Raw genomic sequence first — 22,223 nt, 5'->3', positions numbered from 1 at the left:
TGTGGTTCAATATTTAAAAGGCAACCTAGGACAAGGAGTTCTTCTACATAGAGACAACAATCTTCTTCTCTCAGCATGGTGTGACTTTGATTGGGCTAGCTGCCCTCTCACCTAACGATCTCTCATAAGACGGGTCATCTCTCTTGGCAATTCTCTGATATCTTAGAAAACCAAGAAACAACTCAATGTCTCGTTCGTCAGCTGAAGATGAATATCGATCTATAGCCACTACTACATGTGAACTTAAATGGTTGAAAAGCATCCTGTACTGTCTTGGGATAACTCACAGATCGCCTATTCACCTCTACCATTTCAATCAAGCCGCACTACACATTGCAAATAACTTAGTCTTCCACGAATGCACAAAACATATAAAGGTCTATTGTCACTTTGTGTGTGATTCAATCCTTGCAAGTGTCATCCAACCATCCTATGTTTCTACTCAGACTCAATTGGCTGCCCTACATACTAAGACTCTTAGCAGAAATCAATTTCATTTCCAAATTGGCAAATTGAGCATTCATAACCTTCATGCACCCACTTGAGGGGGGTATTGGAGGCAGAATAAATATGGAAATATATCAATACAATATTCACGCTGATATGGTGTCAATCCAGAATGGGATTTGATTGACAAATCACATCTAATTAAGGAATTCATTTAGCATGTTTATAAGAATTGTTTTTTGTTAATTGATATGTAAATAATTTTTTCCCGTAAACATAGTTGCTCTAATGTGTATATATATATGACTGATTTATTGTTAATAACATCATCACAAATTCTCCTACGATACTTTTTGATACAATCTAATAAAAAGATAATTATTTTAATTTGAAACAAATTTTGTTTAAAAAAATATTATATGTGAAAAAAAGAGAATTCATATATATATATATATATATATATATATATATATATATATATATATATATATATATATACACACTACAAGAAAATGCTTCATTAGTAATTAATTTTAGTGACCAAAATTTGTTAGTTACTATAATTACTAATTTAGATACAAGTTTACAAAGTAAAAAAAATATTGGTTACTAAAATAGTTACTATTATGAATAAAAAATTATAATTGGTCACTAAATTGGTTTTTAAAATTAGCTACCATAGTTTTGGCTACCAAATAAATCTGGTCACTAAAAATTAGCTACCTAAGTTTTGGCTATCACAATAACTTAGTTACTAAATTGGTCTCTAATTAATTAGTGACAAATTTAATGACCAATTATAATTTTTTATTTATATTAGTGACTATTTTAGTAACCAATAAATTTTAATTTTGTAAATTGGTATCTAAATTGGTCACTATAGTGACTAACAACTTTTAGTCACTAAAATTGGTTATTAATAAAACATTTTCTTGTAATGATAAAAGTATAGATAAATATAGAAATGTTTCTAATTGTGCTTGTTAGTGACCGATAATATATGTTTGTGTTTGATTTTTGTTGGTTGCATGATGACTACCAATGGATAAATATTTTTAATAACATTTTACTGAAGTTTCAAAAATTACAATGTTGTTGTCTTGGTTTTTATAGATATCTGTGACATTATCCAAATACTAGTTTCTCTATGTTTTTCTTTAAGCGGACTAGATTAAAGACATTTTTAATATATAAAAATGTTTATAATAAAAAATCGTGAATAACAAAATTACAATTTTAAAAAATATTTAATTTATAAAATTATTACTAGAAATAAATTAAATTTAGTACATTAAATAATTTAAAAAGAGTATCTTTCTTATCTCCAGTATTAGATAAATTACTGATTACAAGTTTTTAAACAATTTAAACACCACGATGGATAGAAAAAACCAAATTCTGGTGTTAAGAAATCAATTTCTATTGTTTAGAACTTTACAAAAATTCTTGAATCCATATATCCAACCGTGCGATCTAATTGTAAAGAGTAATTTCTCCCTTTTACATTCAAGAAATAATTTCTATTTTTTAACTTCTACTAAATAATACTGGCACATTCTCTAATTTCATTATATGTATCCTTTTCTAATTTTATTAGAAAAATATTTGCATTTTTTCTAATTTTTAAATAGAGGTTCACCTCCTTTATTTTATTTTAAAATATCATATTAACAAAAAGATGATAAAATTAACAAATTTAAAAATTCTAAATTAAAAAATTTTATTTTATTAAATATAAGAGTAAAACACTTATTTATAAAAAAAAGTGTTAGCTTACTAAGTGTAACACCCCATTTAATTTATAATCATGATTAAAGGAAGTGTCACACAGGATAATACAGAAACACAGTCTTGGAATTTAAACACTACTCCATACAATAACCAAGGCACACAACTATGCCACAACTAAACCAAATACAATGTTCATCAGTAATCAAAATAGGAACTTAAAAGATAGATTAGTACATGGGCCATAGCCCCAAAAAGAAAGTCCAAAGTAGTAGAATCCAGCCCAGGTGGCTAAGCAGCGAAACCGTCACCTCCCTGTTAACCACATGTGTTTCTCGCATCTGCTCACATCAATAAATTGATGATCATCACAAAAGGAGAAGAACCACATACAGGATAACCAAACAAGCAAACAAGGTAAGCTAGAGTAGAAATAGTTTATCAAGCAGTCACATGCTATTACACAGTCCAAAACAGTATTCATCAACCAACCATGTTATGACTTTTCAAGCAATACACTAAACTCAGACTCGACTCATCCGGATTACATATAATCAGGTCGGATTCAGTAGATGCTTACACTTGTGGTGGATTACCCTGCTCACCCCCGAGCTAAGTGTTACAAGTGTTACAATATTTCAATCCCCCACACACAAGGTTAGCCCTTAATGAGTTTCAGGCCTCCTGCTACTCTCACCACAATAGTCAGTCCGCTCTAAGTGAGACTAACTAACTCCTTAGAGTGTCAGGATGCAACCTTACCTTGAACCCTTACCAAATTATATAGATGGGGCACCACCATGGACTCCCACTAACAGACGCCATGGAATTACGTTCTGACCACTGAAGCACCACTAGGAAGTCTCACCTAGAGACTCGTGGATTTACGTACTGACAACATACCAATCACATTCCAAACAAACAAATAATATTGATCATGCATTTAACACCTCACACCATCCTTTGTAACCCATCCTCATTCATATTCCATGTTGATTTCATACCATCCCATTCTTCCCAATTCGGGGATATAGAACTTCACCTCATACCAATACCATGCCATCCATGTAACATTATTGCTCATACCGAATTCATGACCACATATATCACCAACCATTTTATTGAAATCGCATGCCAAGATTTATCCAAGTTCATCATTCACAATCCATGAATCACATCACTCATGCAAATTCATTCATCTCATACTTTATAAATGCATATCAAGACATACATATATCACAAAATAGTATTCATCCCAAATAAATGAGTGCCAACATTTAAGTACCTGCAATTCCATACAATCAAGCACAACACACAACCATAATTCTTACACCAAAATTCTTAAGAAAATTTATTATCACAAAACCAAAATCACTACAGTAATGCGTGACACATTTCTCAAGCTATAGATATCTAATCGACGATCCAACCGATTAAACCACAAAATAGCATGTTATGAACCAAATGTCCAATTTTGAGCTCAATCCAACGGTTAATGAGTCGGGAAGGTCAATTTTACTAAAACTGCGCATATAAGAAAAATACACAGTCGCCCAACGACCAAGTCAACTCGCACAACGATTGCGCGACGCATCCAGAATACGAGAAATAACGTCAAATATCACAGTTTTATGAATATTTGAACCCCTAACTCAGAAATATACCAAAAAGTAACGTTTTCCCCAAACTTTTCTCATATTTCACAAAACATTAATCGCATAAAATAGAAATAACGTGAAACCCTAGCTTCCCTTCCCTTCTCTTCTAATTTCCTTATGGAGACCACTCAGAAAATAGTTTAATAAAGCTTCATCAGATAATCCCATTGATCTGTTTGCCAACGCCATAAATTTCAGGTAGTAATCTGAAATTGTACCTGTTTGTTGCAATTTAAACAACTCTGCCATGGGACAATCGAACAGGGAAGGACCAAATTGGGACTCCAACGCATGGGTTAAATCATGCCATGAATGAATTGCAGAAAGACGTTGCAGCATTTGAAACCACGACACAACTTCTTTTTCAAAATGCATCGTAGCTATTTCAACTCTCTCTGCACCTGGTGTGTGATGATAGTTAAAAAACTTTTCTGCCTTGAATATCCACTCCAACACAGACGATTGACCATCAAAATGTGGATATCCGAGTGTTATATCTTTAATCGGAAATGGACCTTGTATCTTCGTTTCCCCCACTTCGGCACCATGAAGCTGAGATTGGGATTGTACAATTAACTCTAAGAATTGTTGTAATTGATCCATTCTAGCCTTCATCTCTGCCTGAACAGATTGAATATGCGCGCGTTGTTCACGATCTCGAAGTTCTAATAGACCCATTAATTTGTGTAGTTCATCAGAATGACCATGTACTTCAGCCTGTAATTCTTTCAAACGTGTGTTCTCAGCCATGACGTCAATGAAAGCACCAATGACACACGTATAAAAAAATTCCGAGAATAAAACTGAATGTATTTAGCAGCAATCAACACTGTAAAGTTCAAAGTAATAAATTATTGAACAGAAAAGGAAACAATCTTCAACAGAGCAACATAACTCCTGATCTTGACACTAGCATCAGAATGACAGCAGATCCAAAACCTGTTTTAGAGGTAGAGAAGAAATTAGGGTAAAATAAAGGAAGAATTTAGAGAAACACAGATAAGAATATTGCAGAGGAAGCATACCATGCGCATACCCTTCTTCAGAGCACATAATCTCTTAGAAATACATTATCTCTCCTCCGTCTCATGCTTTTCTTGAGCCTTTGTCCACATGGATCTGTTGTAACGGTTTTGCCCTCAACATCCAGCTCAGCATCAATGCTAATGTCATTATTTTTACACGTTACACTCCATTGAACCCTATAAAAGAATCAGACGCATTAAGTGAGTAATATGATCAAATTCATACAAGGTAACATCAATTTGATATAAACTTAGGTAGATAGATAGATACTTTATTTGAATATTTGTCATGTGTCTACAGCTTCAGTTACTGATTTGCAGTAATATATATATATATATATATATATATATATATATATATATATATATATATATATATATATATATATATATATATATATATATATATATATATATATATATATATATATATATATATATTAAACAGTGGCGGATCTTGATTAATAATGTTGGGGGAGCCAAAATAATATACTCAAAATTCAAAATTTATATATTTAATTATTGTCATTAACACAATAAAAATGTATAAATAATTTAGTATAATCGTGTATCTACAAAAGAAATCACATATATACAAAGAATTGTCCTTTATTTTTCAGATTTTTGAACTCATCCATAATTGAGTCAAAACTAAAATTTTTAACTATTTCTTTTTCAATGTAAAGATAAACGTGTTCCAAAATATTAATATAAAACATGTTTCTCTAATAGAACAATATGATTATTTGTATCATGATTCAGTATACATAAAGCTAAGATATTGAATTTGTATTGATTTCATCTTCACCAATAGCTTTCTTTTTATCACTTTTAAGAAATAAATCTATTTTTTTATTCTTCATCAATATACCTATTTCTTTTTTAAGTTTAAAATTAAAAAATAATTTATCATAATTTAATTAAAAAAATAAAAATTAAGTTACTAAAAGAAAAAAATCAATGACAATCAATTCCCATTAAAAGCTGATTATGAAAAAACACATAGTACAGTCATTTTTTTCCTATAATCATAAAAAATAAATATAAGGCTCATGGGATAAAAAATAATATTAACTATTAAACAAATATTTCACTATCAAGTAATGCGAGAGAGTTACCTTTTGTCTTCACAAATAAAAGAGAACAAATGATAAATGAAAGAAAAAAGAATAAGTTTATATTTAACTGTTATTTTTTTTTTCTCAAAACGAAAAGAAAACATGTGAAAATGTGAAATCAATATAACTTATGAAAAAAATGAAAAATATAAGAAAATAAAAAATATCTTAATAAATATTTTTATTATTTATTACATTTGATTTTATATTTTAATATTTATTAACATTAAATATTATGCCTTATAAAATAAATAAAAATATATCTCATTTAATTTTTATCAATTTTTATATGTTATGTATAATAAAAAAATTAAAAAATTAAAAATAATTAATATATATAATATAAAAAATTAAAAATTGTGGGAGAGGGAAGGGCCATGACCATCCCTGTCCCAATGATCCTCCGTCACTGATATTAAAGTAGAAGGTCTCATAATAAATCAAAGAAGTTTATCTAATATAACTATTAGTATTAAGTTTTACTTAATATTTGGAATTTTTTGTCACTATATAAGTTTCACATTATTCTTAAAGTTTTATTTGAATATCTAAATTTTTATTGTTTGACAAAAACTCACTAAAAAAATATATTTATTAGTAGCAATTGTTTTTCAGCGGTAAAATGTACCGTTAGAAATATTTTCAATTTTTGTCCGTTTCTTTTGACGACCAGAAATATTTTTAATTTTATCACTTTCTTTTAACTGTTAGAATTGTTTTATATTTATTATTATTAGCGAATATACGTTATTCAATTTTCATAAAAATTTGAGTTAAGAATAATAAAAAATATATAATTAATTTTTAATATAATTATTAAATATAAAATTAAATAAATAAAATATGTATACAATTTTTTTTAAAAATACTAAAAAAAAGTTTTTAAACAAAAATTTATGAAATAATTATTTTTTAAAATAACAATTAAAGATAAAGCGGAAATATAAAAATATGAACACAAAAATTATTGTATGTATACAATTTTTTAAATATGCGTAATATTATATTAGTAGGTGATAATATCGTAATATTAAAAAGTTAATATATAAAATAAAATTATATTTATTAAAAATAAAGTGAAATATATAAGAATAAATGAAAGAATAACCGTTGATAAATAAAAAAGAAAAAAAGAAATACAAATAGACGATTTTATAAAAAATTTGTAAAAATAACGGTCAATTTTAAAAAATTTAATAAATAATTATATTTAAAAGATAAAATTGATATTTTAAAATGTGGACACAAAAGAAAAAATCCACTTTTATAAATAATAATGACTTAACTATAATATATAAACTATCGATATAGTAAATTATTATAATGACTTTATTCTTTCATCAATGTTTCCCTTATTAGAAATCCTAATCCTGAACCATAAATATTATAAACAAACATACACAAATGAACTAGAGAATAAAATCTCGCGTCTAGAAGAGGAAAATCAAATGCTGAGGAAAGGACAAGTTAGTTTGTTTGAAGGTCTACTTTAATTATTCTGTTTTGCTGATAATTAAAATTCCAGAATATATACCTTCTTCAGTCCCAAGATTGAGAGGTTTCTCGTTTTCTAGAATATTTTTTAGATAAAACCATTTTAGAAAAGTAAGTTAAGGTGTGGATGAGAGACAGGCAAACACTATTATGGAGTGCCATGGCCAAGGGAGGTTGAAACTCCAGCGAGACAGTTTCTGCGCAATCCGTACAAAGGTTAATGCAATAGTTATTCCACTTTCTTATTTTTTCTATCATCTATATTTATGGATATCTAAATTTATATTTGCTATTTCTTCAATGAAAACAATAATTTTATGCTATGAATTGACTTAATTAGATGTCATTTGGTTGATTATTAATGAGTCCATACTCATGTGGGTTATCATGATCCTATAGGTAATTATCCGGTCACCAAACCACAATACTTTATTAATTATTAAGTACACTGTGGAGTCACCAAACCAAAATAATTATTAATTATCGGGTCTGCACATTTGAAGTAATTTAAATGAACATTGATAGAGCAAACTAGAAAAAAATGGATATTATCTATATATGTTATATAGATTGAATTTTGTATTGCAAATTACTCGGTAATTTAAATAGATCATCTTTTTCGGTAAACTTTGAACCAGTTCACTTGGAATCTATTTCCTTCTTCTATATTTTTATTTACTTATGTTTATTTATTTATTTTAATTTTATTCCATTATTTCTTTAGTCACATAGGCTTAATCCTGTTTTTCAATTTAAATTTCTGATTTTTTAATTCAATTCAATGCACCAAGAAATTTACGATGTAATTTTTTCCTTGCCCATATCAAGGAGGTTGAGAAATTTTGATTTATTTATATCTTATTTTACATATAACAGATTGTCTTACATTTCATGATGATCGTACATCTTCTTTTCTCTTCATCCTATATTTAAAAAAAAAAAAAATTGAACTCCATGGTCAGAAGGAGGGAATACTTTAAAAGGTCTTTTGCTTTTGTTGTTCCTGTGACATGTGACAGAAAATACAGCCTTGATGAAACATTGTAGACTTCATTGGTCATGCTTTTTGCACTTCATAGAGATGATCACTACTTGGCTGAGCCAGCACTGCACACTGTGAAGAGAATGAAGGTAAAATTATTTGGTTATCATCACGCTCTTGTAATTCATTCTCAGTAGTGGATATGTCTTATTTGAACGTTTCTTCTATTCCATTTGTTTCCCATTAGCATTTTCTATGGTTGAATTATGTCTAAATGACTTTGTAAGACAGGATCAAAGTCTATCTTAGATACATTAAAATGGCCACTCGCTATGTTATGTGTGTTCTAAGAGTGAAATTGTTTTGTAAGATTGAATTAAACCTAAACTATTTTGTAAGAAAAAAAAAATCCTAAAGTATAAGTTCAGAGTCATGTGTACCTGAATTTTTATCATCATAAAAAAATTTACACATCATCTTCCAAATGACAGAGTTGCAATGCAAGTGGGTAGCATGTGTTTTATTTGGTGAGGTCTTGTTACCATCTAAAAAGGAGATGATGGCTTATGTTGAGGAATACTATTAACAAATAGAAAAAGATGGATTTCTCAAAACACATGATTCATTACCAGTAATATTTGTGGGATGAATGCTAGAAGATCTCTAAGCATTCACATGCATGTTTGTTTTAGCAGTTTTGAAAAGTAATCCATGTAGTCTAGTAAAATTTATCTGTAACTTCAGTTTTGTCATAAATCCTAGAGATAATAGATTTATAGATCTTCTATTTATAAGATACTCAACTTTGTAAAACTCATACTTAAGAATTCGCAATTTTAGGTTTATTGATTTGTTTATGTTATTATGGTTTGTATTGTCCGTTTGTTTGACTAATCATTTAGATCTAGGCACAATATTTTTTTCTGGAATAAACCATGCATATGATAAATATTACTCACCACCCATTTTCCATTGTGCAGGTGGTGCAGGTGGTGCAGGTGCACTTCTCTAATATATGGAATGTTTTTCTTCCTACCTCCCATTCTTTTTACTTCTCGTATTTTCCATTTTTTTAGGCGAGATATATGATTGCATATGATGTTTTGAAACTTACGTATGTTTAGCTTATTTGCAACATTTTAGTATATAACACTTTAGTGTTTGAATAATGTATGTACGAAGAAGATTCGTAAAAAGCTTATGAATATGTTTTTTTTTTTTTTCTGCATTGTGTTGTTTCTACAAGTGTCTAATAATCATCTATTAGAGGTACAAATATATGATAACTAATTAATACTTGATCTTGTCTAATAATGCAGTAGAAAAAGAAAAAGAAAATAATTATGGAGTTAGTCTAATAATTAATAAATATTTTTTGTAATTTTAAAAATATTTTAAATAAATTTTGGCAGTTTTTAATTATGAAAATATATAAAATATGATATATTTTGTAGTGAATTTTAATCGTCAAAATATGATATATTTATAACGATATTTAGCTATCAAAATATAATACATTTTGTGACGGTTTTTAACTATCAAAATATGATTTATTTTCTGAGGATTTTTAACCGTCAAAATATGATTTATTTTCTGACTGTTTTTTAACCGTCAAAATATGATTCATTTTCTGACTGTTTTTAAACCGTCAAAATATGATAAAATACAATCAAATTATACTATATTTTGTAGCGATTTTTAACCGCTATTATTATTTTTTATTTTTTGACAACAATTCCGGCGGTTATAATATTTTTGTCATAAATTGTTTTTGATATGTATAATTCTGACGGTTTTTTAAACTGTCATAAATGTCATTTGTGATGATTTTTAACCGCTGGAACTTGTAATTTTAACTGTCAAAATTATTCTATTTTTTTTGTAGAGGCTATGACAACCAAATAAAATGATTCAAAATACTGAACATTAACAAAGATAATTTTTATCAAAATAATGATCATCACTCATGTGTTGAAGCATATATGAAACTTGATACATACGTATAAAGACAATGGGTCAACTAAGGGTAATAGTTTGGAAAAATAATAAAAATGTCTAGCATATTAACAGTCGAGAAAAACATGTTTAGTAACGATGAATATTTTTGTTAATATATTTTATCTATAAAATGTGCATCAAAGTTTTCGTTTTTAACTTTTACCATGTGGTGATAAAATTTGTTCATAATTCTTTTTAATAATTAAATTTTTAAATTTGTTAATAAATTCGTTGATATTTGTATTTTCTTAAAATATAATAAATCCTTTAGTAATTGAACTTTTTGAAGATCTATTGGCAAATTCATCGGTAGTATTTCATTTTTTTTTAAATTCGTCAATAAATTTTTTAGTAATTTGTATTTTTTCAAAATTGTCAGTAATTATATTTTCTTAAAATGTGTCGATATTTCCTTAGATGAATTATATATACCCATACCTAGTCAATACAGGAAGTCTCTGTTAAAACAGAAACAAGCTCGAATAAGATCCACTACAGCGGGTTTATTTTCCATCATAACTTTGACTATATATTAATAATTAAATAGATCTATATTACAAGTTCAAAAATCCTCTTTCCAAAGAAATCAAAGACTAATCTAGAGATTTTTTAGACATCTAGTTTCCTTTTTAAATCAAGAACTATGTAAAGAATAAAATAAACTCTCCATATAAATGACTTTTGCAACCTTCCTAACATACACTAGCGGATGATTTAAGGGACTAGGAGTCATGGCCACCCCCAAAAGTTTTTGAAAAATTTTAAAATAATATACTTATATATTTAATATTTTTAAAGTTTTTAAAAATTCTTAAATTATGTATAGTTTATATATTAGAAATTGATGAAAATTAAATTAGATATTTTTTTTATAACACAATATTTAATGTTAATAAATAATAAAACATAAAATATAATATAATAAATTATATTTATTAAGATATTTTTTATTTTTTTTATTGTCTATTGAGTTTATCACATATTGTACTCATTTTTCACTCTCACATGTTTTTATTTTTGTTTTTGTTTGTGAAAAAAGTAAGTTAAACACACACTCATTGTTTTTACTCTCATCTTTTCATCTGTTTTCTTTCATTCTTGAAGAAAAAAAACTAACTCTTTTCTATCTAACTTAATAATAAAATATTAGTTTAATAGTTAACATTATCCTCTTATTCTCATAAATCTTTGTATATTCATTTTTTATGATTATAGAAGAAAAAATAATGTAAGTGGCTCAATTATCATAAATTTTCTTTTACTAATTGCATAGTTGAATTTTTTATTTTATTATGATAAATTATTTTTTAATCTTAAACTTAAAAAAATAGATATATTGATGAAAAATAAAAGAACATATTTGTATTTTAAAAGAATAGATTCAACTTCTTTACATGATACTAATAGTTTAATAGTTCAATTAGAGGAATCATGTCCTAAGATTCAAAGAATAATTACATGTGAGGGGTTATATAGGAATATCCAATATGTGGTTTCTTTTATAGGAAAAGTTGTTTCTTTTGTAGTTACACTTACACTAAATTATGTATTAATTTTTATTTCATTAGTGACAATAAAATATATAAATTTTAAGTGTATTATTTTGATTTCCTCAACATTATTGGCTAAGATATGCTACTGCTTATATATATATATATATATATATATATATATATATATATATATATATATATATATATATATATATATATATATATATATATATATTTATTTCATTTTAATACTTACAATCAATTAACTTGATACAACTTGAATTATCACTATTTAATTTTAATACTTTTGAAATATACAAAGAAAAAATATTTCAGTCACAAAAGTATAATTCTTATTCCATTTCAAAATTAAGCAAAGGTTCAAATGCTGTAAATAGCTTCACAAGTTGTCCTTTTTTTTCTCGGATTCGACCCTTTTAAAATTAAGAACTAATTTTATAGAATAAAACAAGTAGTTTCAATCGATGATCAGGGATGAACGTTACGAATGCACGCAGAACAAATCACGCATGTACTGTAATAAAAGAACAAATCATTGATGTATTAACAATAAAAGAATAGTTTGTAGAGAACAATCAACCTGGTGCTACAGTTCACTGTTCACAGACACATTTAAGAAAAAAAAAATTATCAACATACATCCAGCAACCTCCTCCTTCATGCACCAAGACTCTGCAGGCTTGGAATGTAGTCTTCAACCCAGACAGAAAATACTTCTGTAGAAATCCTCCTACGTGCTACTTCTCCCTCTCTCATATCATACCAAATGACATGCATTTGATTTTCAATGGTAAGTTGATAGAACACTAAGAACCTATCCTGTATGCATAGGGGTTTCAAGAAAGGCACGGGCTCAGTCTGAAGAACGTCAACATCTATGTTCACCAGAAGGGTCCAAGAATCCCTGTTTCCAAAATTTTTCATTTGCCATACTACGAAAGTGTTTGTGGCAAAATCTTTGAAGACGAGACTAACAAAGTCGTCCAAAACCATAATTTCTGGAATATTTATATTTGCATCGACACCTTCAAGATTTTGAGGCAGCAACACTTTGTTGAATATCTCAGTTCGGAGGTCAAAGAAAACGACGACAAAATCATTAAATGTGTACTGGGATTGATCAGATTCCTCTGTTGTTAGCCAAATAATATTGCCATTAAAATATTTTCCATAATCAGGCACGAAGGATGTATTGGCAGGAAATTTTTCCATGGTTCTCCAACCATCGTTGCTACTTATGGTGTAAATTTTGACTTCATTGCAAGATTGCACCTGACATGTAGGGTGAAGATAGGAAATTATGGTCATAACCTTGTATGTGTCACTCCTATCGTCGTATCCAAACATCATCCACTTCAATAGTTCGGAAAGTAAGTCTTGGAACTTGAAATTTTGTTCTTGTGGCTGGATTCCATATGGTAAAAGAACAAATATGTTTCAGTGAATCCACATCACCAGAACTAAAGTTATTGGCGACGCAGACCAATCCATTGCAACTACTTAGACCCTGATAACGTTCCAAAAATCTTTCTGGAACCCTAAGAAAATTGTGGTCGTGGTTGCTTTGCAACAAGCACAACATAGAACAAGGACTTACCACGAGTCTATCATCTTGGCGCTTCAAGATTATTAGAAAATTGGAGTGTTTGCTTGCTCTTTGAAGATGGAGTTTGACAAAAGTCGGATCGGATATCAAACGTTGAAACCATTCGCTCACGCTAGTGAATCGCAGGAGAGACTTCACCGGAAGCCAAGAAAGAATTTCAAGAATCAAGTCCTTACTAAGAGTGGTTTCTTCCATAATAGATCCAAGAGAAAAGTGCTCACCTGTCATAATAGATCCAATGACAATTACACAAATATATACATCGGTTTTATAACAATAATAAAGGGAGGATTAAGTAGCGTATATGGAACTTAACCAGCTTTCTGAGATAGTTACAATAGAATGTATTATGTAAGAAATTGTTATCAAGTCATCCACACAAAAAGCATAGGTGTAGATAGAAGGAAATCTAAGAAGTACGGATAAAAAAAACTCAACAATTATAATGCGTTTAAACCTTCAAATGAAATCAATCCTAAAAAAGATAGTGGCCGAAAAACAAGTCCATAAATCATCCCATTCCTGCCATGAAATTCAACCGAAAAATAGAAAACAGAAAGGAAACAGTGAAATACCTCCGCGATTAAGTGAAAGTAAGTACTCAATTTTGTAGCAGCGTGCTCTCTTCTATCTTATCTTCTCCGTTTCTTTCCTAGCCTTTTCTGCTTTTTCTCCCGTTTTTCCAATGACGACCTTAACTCTTTCTACCCTCCCCTTTTTATAGTTTTCGAATTAGTCAATGAGTAGATGACTTAATTGGTTTAAACGAGTAAGGTAGAAAAGAAATTCATCAAGCAACTAAATACACAAAAACTAAATAATGAAATATCTATTCATAGTAACACCTACACTAATAAATTTCATGATCAAAGGTCATAGCTACAAAAAAAATGTAGAGATACAATGACCGTAAGTATCACAAGTCTTTAAAATACTCTAATAACAAGTACCAATCTATAATTGAACTATACATACCAGACTTTTAAAATCTAACTTTGTACTTAAAGATATTCTACTAAAACAGAACATTGGAGAGAAACAGATTTCTAATCAGTGATATAATTCTAAGATAACCATTTAAGGGAACCAAATCAGTAAAAACAAGAATAAAAGAAGAATCTTCAAGTAGTGGACTGCACTACTGTCAACCATGTTAGTGAACCTGTAAAACAAAACTACAAATAAAACAAAACTATAAATAAAACAAAACTAATAGCATAACAGGTAGGTAAAATGTTAGTAACATTAGTCAGAATAGCAAAATAATGGATGCATAAACTACTAAAACTAGATAAAGTCCTAAGCTAAAGATAGCAAATGAATAACTATTCTAAAAATTCAAAACAGTAACTAAAGTGGAAAATAAAACTGCACTAAACTAACAATTACAAGGACCTAATACCTCACTACTTTAACTACTGTAGCCTATGTTATGACTAACTAAAATCAGACTAATGATGCTAATGCAGTAAAACTGATGCAAAAATAAGAATTAAAGAATCAACCTATTCTATCAATTAAAGTCTACACTAGATCATTTAACACTAAGAAAACCTAAGATAACACTACTCTACTCTATAGTATCACTAAACAAAGCCTAAAAACTAGTAATTAAAAGAAAAAGCAACTCAAGGCCTTGCTATCCAATCTACACTAGAAATATCATAAAATACTAAGAATGACAGTAACTAACCCTTAAAGAAGTGATTATAATTACCATAGAAATAAGTCCTACATGGAGCTATTAGTGTAGCCATTCCCTCACGGGCCCATTGCAAAAAAATATATACATGAAATAATTGAAAGTGAGTCAACCATAGAAATGCAAACAACCGTGATTTTTGTGGAAATTTAAAGGCCAATCTAAATGCAACTGAAAATAATTAAACAAAGAATTAGTCATAGCTTTAGATTCCAAAACCAACATATATACTGTGATACCCAAAAAAGCCTAACACAATATCAATCTATTCAGACTTCACAACCATGGCCATCAAAAACTCAAGAACCCAAACTCAAAACCTCTTGTCTCTTTTTACTATCATCGTTTCCTTCCTCGGACTCACCTAAAACGTGAACTCAACTTCTTTTTCATTCTCCAGTTTTGGGTCGTACACAAACGCCATTGCCCTCGAAGGTGATGCCTCTTTTTCAGAGGGGACCATAAATCTTACACCTGTCACACAGAACAGCGTCGGAAGAGCGTCCTATGCTGCACACGTATAATACCTTTGGGATGCCAAAACTGGGAACCTCGCAGGCTTAACCACAAACTTTTCCTCTTCGCAAACGGCACCATTTGTAACTTATATCTTTATAACTTTATATTAATAATATTGTATAAATCAATCCACAAAGCCATTTAAAAATCCATTTAAATTGCTAGCATAGTCTTAACAAGATTTCCTGGAACTATTGATAAAAAAAAATCAAGAAGCATTACCCTCTTATGGTTTGTCTCCTTGTCAAAATGTGAAAAAAAAAAAAACAAGCAATTCAGTTAAACTTGTGAACATCTCGTGAAGCTTGCTTAGTGGAAAGAACAGTGAGGAGTATTCATACAAAACAAAGAGGTTTAGGCAGTCTATAGAAAACAAAACCCTGCCCCTTCAACACACCCTCACTATATATAAACATTCCTCCCAGTTCTTCCTTCATCTTCACAACAACCCCAAAACAGAACAAACAAAACACAAATTGGTGTGATGGAACTGTAGTCATTCCCCACAAGTTGGGCGATGTTGCCTCTGTAAAGAGTGGTTTCAAGCCTAGCAAAGGCAAAAAAAATAGAGGAATATATTGATCTCATATTCAGTTGTTTTCAAACCATTCAACAGTAAAGAAACAAATAAACAAAACAATTGTTTAGAATCAATCAATGAACTCGCTTCGTTTAGAACTAGGAGAAACATGAATAAGATCCAAGGACAAAAGCAAAATGTAAAACCTCAATTATTTCATAAAGGCAAAATAAGCGGTTAGTTAGTACATGAATAAGAAAGATGAAATCGAAAGAGTGATGTAGGGAGATGAAAGTAGGGAGACGAAAATGAGATGAAAACGAAAGCATGGAGATGAAATTGAAAAAGCAATGACGAAATTGAAATAGCGGTGATGAAATTGAAAGCAAGGAAACCAAATTGAAAGCATGTGTTTGTTACTTGATTTCAGGGAAAACGATGAAATCGAAAGAGCAATACCTTCTTCCAGGGCACGAGCCATAACTGGTTCTTCCTCCTAAGACACGAAATTGAAATCAGAGAGCGACATTGTCTTTACTTATTATGAAATCAACACAGTTTGTTGATGAAATTAGCAAACAAAAATGAAATTGGAACTAAAAAGATGATGAAATAAGTGAGTAGGAACCTTGAGCGGTGAGAGGCTAGGAGGAGGAACCGCGAAAGAGAAAGAGAAGAAGTTTAAACAAATAAAAATTTTTGAAAATCAAAAAAGTAAAACGAGAATAATTTTAGTGGGGTTTTTTAATAAACCCCTCAAACTTACTAGAGGTTATTATGACTTCCACTAAAAAACCTCTGGTAAAAATATATATTTTTGTAGTTATGCATATAAAGAGTCAACAATTTTATAGGCTGAGACATGAAAGAGATCATGTTATGTTATATTATATTTTTATATCATTAACAAATTGAGAAGTTATTCAAAACAATGTTTTATTTCATTAATATGGAAATAACTTTTAAACAACGCTCAGAATATATGAGATCAACAAAGTTTAGTTTTGGTTTTCTCTTTTTTCACCTCTCAAGAATTGGAAACTAATGTTATTTTAATACTATAATGTATTACAAACCACCCTCTATATTTTATTTAACCAACATTAGTTTTATTGTTTCAAGATAAATTAAAGGCAGTGTCACCCTATCATCACCAATAAAATTACTACTCAAAAGTATACGTCTATTTTAGATATTTTAGGGATAAACTTATTGAATTATTTTTATGAAGACCACCATCGTATCATTAAAAAATATATCTTTTGTTTGAAGAAAACAGCTTTTTATTTATTAAGAATATAAAATAAGAAAAAATAGTAATAACAGTAGTGATTTGAATAAAGAAACCAGTAGACTCACCCTACACATGCACGAGTTGTATTTTTTTTATTTTGTATATTAAAATAATAAAGTTATAAAAATATTATGTAATAAAATATTATAAAAATTAGGTTATATTATTGTAAATATTATAATTAAAGTAATGAAGTAATAAATCTAAGTTACATGATAATACTTTTAGTTTTAAACATAATAAATAAAATTGATATTATAATATCTTGTATTTAATTAATTTTATGAAATGTTATAATAATTTTGAACATGTGCATGTGTGCATGATTTGTTTTTATTTCAAATCTTTTTATAATAATAATATAAGTATCATTATATTTATTTAAGCTTTAAAAACACTAATATTAATATTAATATAGATTATAATTTTTTTAAAATTTAAAGATATATTTAAAAAAAATATTTAATATAATAACATTTTTTTATAATTGAAAAAAAATACTTCTAATAATAACACAACTATGAGTCGTACTAATAATAATAATAAAAATTAATAATGATACCAACAATAACAAATTAATGATAATAATTATAATATTTATGCTATAAATATTAATATCAATGTTAATACAAATATTAATGTTAAGATAATCATCTATAATTATATATAAAGATATATATATTAACAACTAAACAAATATAAAGTACAAGTAATTGAGATACGATTCATCTCGTAGTAAAGAAAATTATGAGGCGTGTCTAACTATAATAATAATAATACTATTGTAATAATATTTTGTAGTAGTAAAAGAAAATAATAAAAGTAATAATAATAATAATAATAATAATAATAATAATAGTAATAATAATACAACAACTACATACTAAAAAAACTCATATTTTCTGTCAATTTTGTTTTTAAATTTTTTTTAAGAAAATACTTACAAATTTTGTTATGAAATTTTTTTCAAGAAAAATTTACCAATTTTTTAACAAAATATTTTATATAAAACATTTTTCATAATAAATTTTATAAGAAATACTTGTGTATTTTATAATTTTGTAAAGGAAATACTTACCAATTAAGACTTTTTAAAAAATTGCAGAAAAAAAATCTTACAATATTTTTTCATAAATTTGTAAGAAAGATCTATATAAAATGAAAATTTCTAATAGTATAAGGAGATATACATCTTTTGTACAAATCTCATGTAAAAATCTCACATTTTTTTGAACGAAAGGCAAAATTGGAACATGACCTTACATAAGAAATACAAGTAAAATGTGACAATAATAATAATAAGAATAATAATAATAACAATAATTATTATAGTACTTATTATTAAAAATATTAACAATAATAATAATAAAAATAATTATACTTATCGCAATACTTATAGTTAATAATAATAATAATAATCATAATAATTATAATTAGTAACAATGATAATAATAATAATTATTATAATTAATAATAATGAAGCATCATTAGTTTATTTGGATTCTTTAACAAAAACTAATCAAATTTTTGAAAGTTGAATTATGGGTTCTCCAAAATGTTAACTTTTTTCTCCAAAAATTAACAGTAAACAAAACTCAATCCCCATGCAACATCACTAAAAGCTAATATAACTTCTAATATAAGCTTCTGCTTTCCGCCAACACACCTTTCTACTTATACAACGGTATAGGTAGCTACAAAGTTAATTTCATTTAGCCGTCAAACCTTGATTCTTTAAAATCTTGAAATTATGCATTATATAAATATGAGCCTTTATGCATTATATAGATATGAACTCCAACCAATTTGTTTTCTCACAAATCTAAATCTTTCTTTTTCACTATTGCAGGTATCATATCACTATGACACAATAGCAGTCACCACAACAATTTAAATTCAATACAAAATTTTCCACATTTCATCAAACATGCATAACAATACATTCATTTACTTTCTGCAAAATAAAATCAACTCCATATAATTATTGACATCACAATTATGAACAAACCACGAATCTTTCATTCTAAGAACTAGTTTTAATGTTTCTCTCTTCCCATTGATATTATCCTTTATTATATCAAATTTCTGGACCATTTCATGACAACTAATGCAATGCAGAAATAAAAAATTCCAATATAACATTTCAGTATTTAGGATTTAGCTACAATTTTCGATGGTGTAGCTACAAACAAAAATCTATTAATTCTTTTTGATGGATAGAAACAAAAGGATCAAAAGTCAACAAACTTTTTTTTCGTTAGTACATATTATGATTTCATTTTCTTCTTCTCCTCCTCTTCTTAAAATATAAATAATTTACTTAATGTGATTAATTTTCTTTTTTAAACTTACCTATTTTTCTCTTAAAATGTTGTTGCCACCCAAAGTAGTTCTTTTCAAACCTAGTTTTATAAAAAGAAATGTAAAGGTTTTTCAACATGTGGTGGAGTTTGCATGTTCTGTGTTCATTTTCATTTATGTTTTGGAAACTAGGCCGATAATAACATAAAAAAGGTCATTAATCTAACGAATCCTAGTTTAATTGGTATTAATAAAATAATACTAAAATTAAATAGTATATAAACATTAGACAAAAATATTACCATATTTAATAAAACAAAAAAATAATAATGAAATATTTAAAAAATAATAGTACTTAATAAATATATATATATATATATATATATATATATATATATATATATAAATTAAATTTATCATAATATGTAGGTTTAAGGTTTAACATTACAAAATAATTTTAAAATTTTGGGTTTCAGGCCTCGTTAGTGCAAATTTGATATTTTATTTCGCCTTATAGGCCTCGGTTGCAGCTGAACCGAAGTCTATAAGGAGGCGGTGGCATTTTTGCAATTTCGTCCAACTATATTGTCTCGGGTCTCTATAAACCGGTGCAGTAAATGGACTTTTGGCCCCGGTTACAACTGAACCGAAGCATATAAGGCAGCATCAGCTTTCAAATTTTCAAAAATGGATTTTGGCCTCGGGTCTTTAAGGACCGAGGCAATAAATGGGCTTTTGGCCTCGGTTATTAACTGAACCGAGGCCATAAAGGCAACATCAACTTTCAAATTTTCAAAACTGCTACCAGCATCAGGCTTTTGGCCTCGGGTCTTTAGGGACCGAGGCAATAAATGTACTTTTGACCTCGGTTATTAACTGAACTGAGGCCATAAAGTCTATTAAAATTCCCAATTCGCGAGCCCTAATCACCATTCATCATCTCCCCAACTCTCTTTTCTCTGCGCGAATTTCTCTCTCGTTCTCGAGGACGACGACCTCTGCTTCTGCGAACTCCTCTGCGGCCACTGTTTCGGTTCGCGACCTCCCTCTTCTTCGTTCATGGCAGCAGCTTCAGCGAGGGTGGTGACCAGCGACGTCTGCTTTGCAACATGGTCGTTCGTCGGGGCGGCCTGGTTTCACAACGTAGACAACCTCTGGTTTAGGTTTTGAAGGTCTCGCTTCGTGTTACAGCTTCTGATTTTGGTTTCATCTGCAGGTAAAGGATTCGTAGCGGTGGTTGCGTCTTCTCGTGACGGTGGAGGCGACAGTGGCTCAGGCGCGATGTGTAGTGTTCTTCACACGAGGGTTTCGCACCTACATTTCGCTGGTTTTGGTTTTCTGCAGGTGGTGCACACTGTTCCTAGCGATTTTGGTTGCCGCTGATTTCGACGGTGGTGTCACAGTGACGAAAGGAACAGGTGAGACTATGTTGCTCTATGGCTTCGGTTCTAGAGACCTAAGGCAGAAAAATGAATCTATAGCTTTGGTTCTAGAGATCCGAGGCCAAAAGCCACCCCTTTTGGCCTCGCCCCAATATGCCTCGGTTTTGGAACCAAGGCAGAATACAAAAAACAACCGGAGCCAAAAACCCTTACTGCACTAGTGCCTATTTCCAAAATTTACTTAAATAACTCATTCAAACGCAAATTCAATAGCAATTATATAAATTTTTATATTATAATAAATAAAATATATTTATACAATTATAGTGACAAAATTATAGTTTGATATTGAGTTAGAAAAAAAACTTATATAAAATATGTCAAAATAGTACTCTACATGATAAAAATAAATACAAATAAAAGTATTAAAAAATTATTAAATATGTGTCTTATAAACAATTTGAGAGATTATTCAATGAAATCTCACAAAGGAAAACAAATATTTTATTAAGGGTGTGATAAGATGAAAAAATACGTTAAAGATCTAAGAAAACTTTTCAAATATCAACATAGTCAATGGTCGAGAAATAACAAATTTTTTTTTAGCAAAACATAAAACTTCTTCATATGAAACAAAAATTAATAATAATAGACTAAAAAACAAATTTTTTATATTACCTAGTAAATGAAAAAGTTTATGCTATTAAACAATTGAATTGAGAATGTACAACATTTTCATGTGAAAGGAAAATATACAATAAATAAAAAAAATTTAAAAAGAAAAGATATATTCAAATGTGAGACATAAAAAATATTTAATTAACATACATCAATTGAACCTAATTGAATAAAGGTTATAATATGATGAAAAGTATATTGGAGATGTAAATGAATTTCATGAAAAATAAACAATTAGAAAATTAAAAAAATAAAAA

At 28.5% G+C, this 22,223-nt stretch overlaps 1 protein-coding gene across 1 annotated transcript; it reads right to left on the bottom strand.

The window, feature by feature from the left end:
• Positions 1-12,476: 12,476 nt before the first annotated feature.
• On the bottom strand, positions 12,477-17,014 carry LOC114194243 (F-box protein CPR1-like). Its single transcript, XM_085665513.1, has 4 exons — positions 16,940-17,014; positions 16,771-16,807; positions 13,562-13,791; positions 12,477-13,368 (listed from the first exon to the last, which is right to left on the bottom strand). The coding sequence occupies exons 2-4, from the start codon at positions 16,790-16,792 to the stop codon at positions 12,622-12,624; spliced, it is 999 nt and encodes a 332-aa protein (XP_085521639.1). The 5' UTR covers positions 16,793-16,807; positions 16,940-17,014; the 3' UTR covers positions 12,477-12,621.
• Positions 17,015-22,223: the final 5,209 nt, after the last annotated feature.

The sequence above is a fragment of the Vigna unguiculata genome, chromosome 8 (assembly GCF_037176805.1).
Source record: "Vigna unguiculata cultivar grain cowpea cultivar isolate G323 ecotype 2 chromosome 8, ASM3717680v1, whole genome shotgun sequence".
NCBI classification, from domain to species: domain Eukaryota; kingdom Viridiplantae; phylum Streptophyta; class Magnoliopsida; order Fabales; family Fabaceae; genus Vigna; species Vigna unguiculata.
This window is presented reverse-complemented; position numbering and strand designations above follow the sequence as displayed.

Excerpts from the sequence above, each read along its gene's own strand:
- LOC114194243 (XM_085665513.1), bottom strand. The coding sequence starts at position 16,792 with ATGGCTCGTGCCCTGGAAGAAG. Across the intron at positions 13,792-16,770 it reads GGCTCGTGCCCTGGAAGAAG|GTGAGCACTTTTCTCTTGGA; the intron begins GTATTGCTCTTT and ends CTATTATGACAG. Across the intron at positions 13,369-13,561 it reads GCCAAGATGATAGACTCGTG|CCACAAGAACAAAATTTCAA; the intron begins GTAAGTCCTTGT and ends TATGGAATCCAG.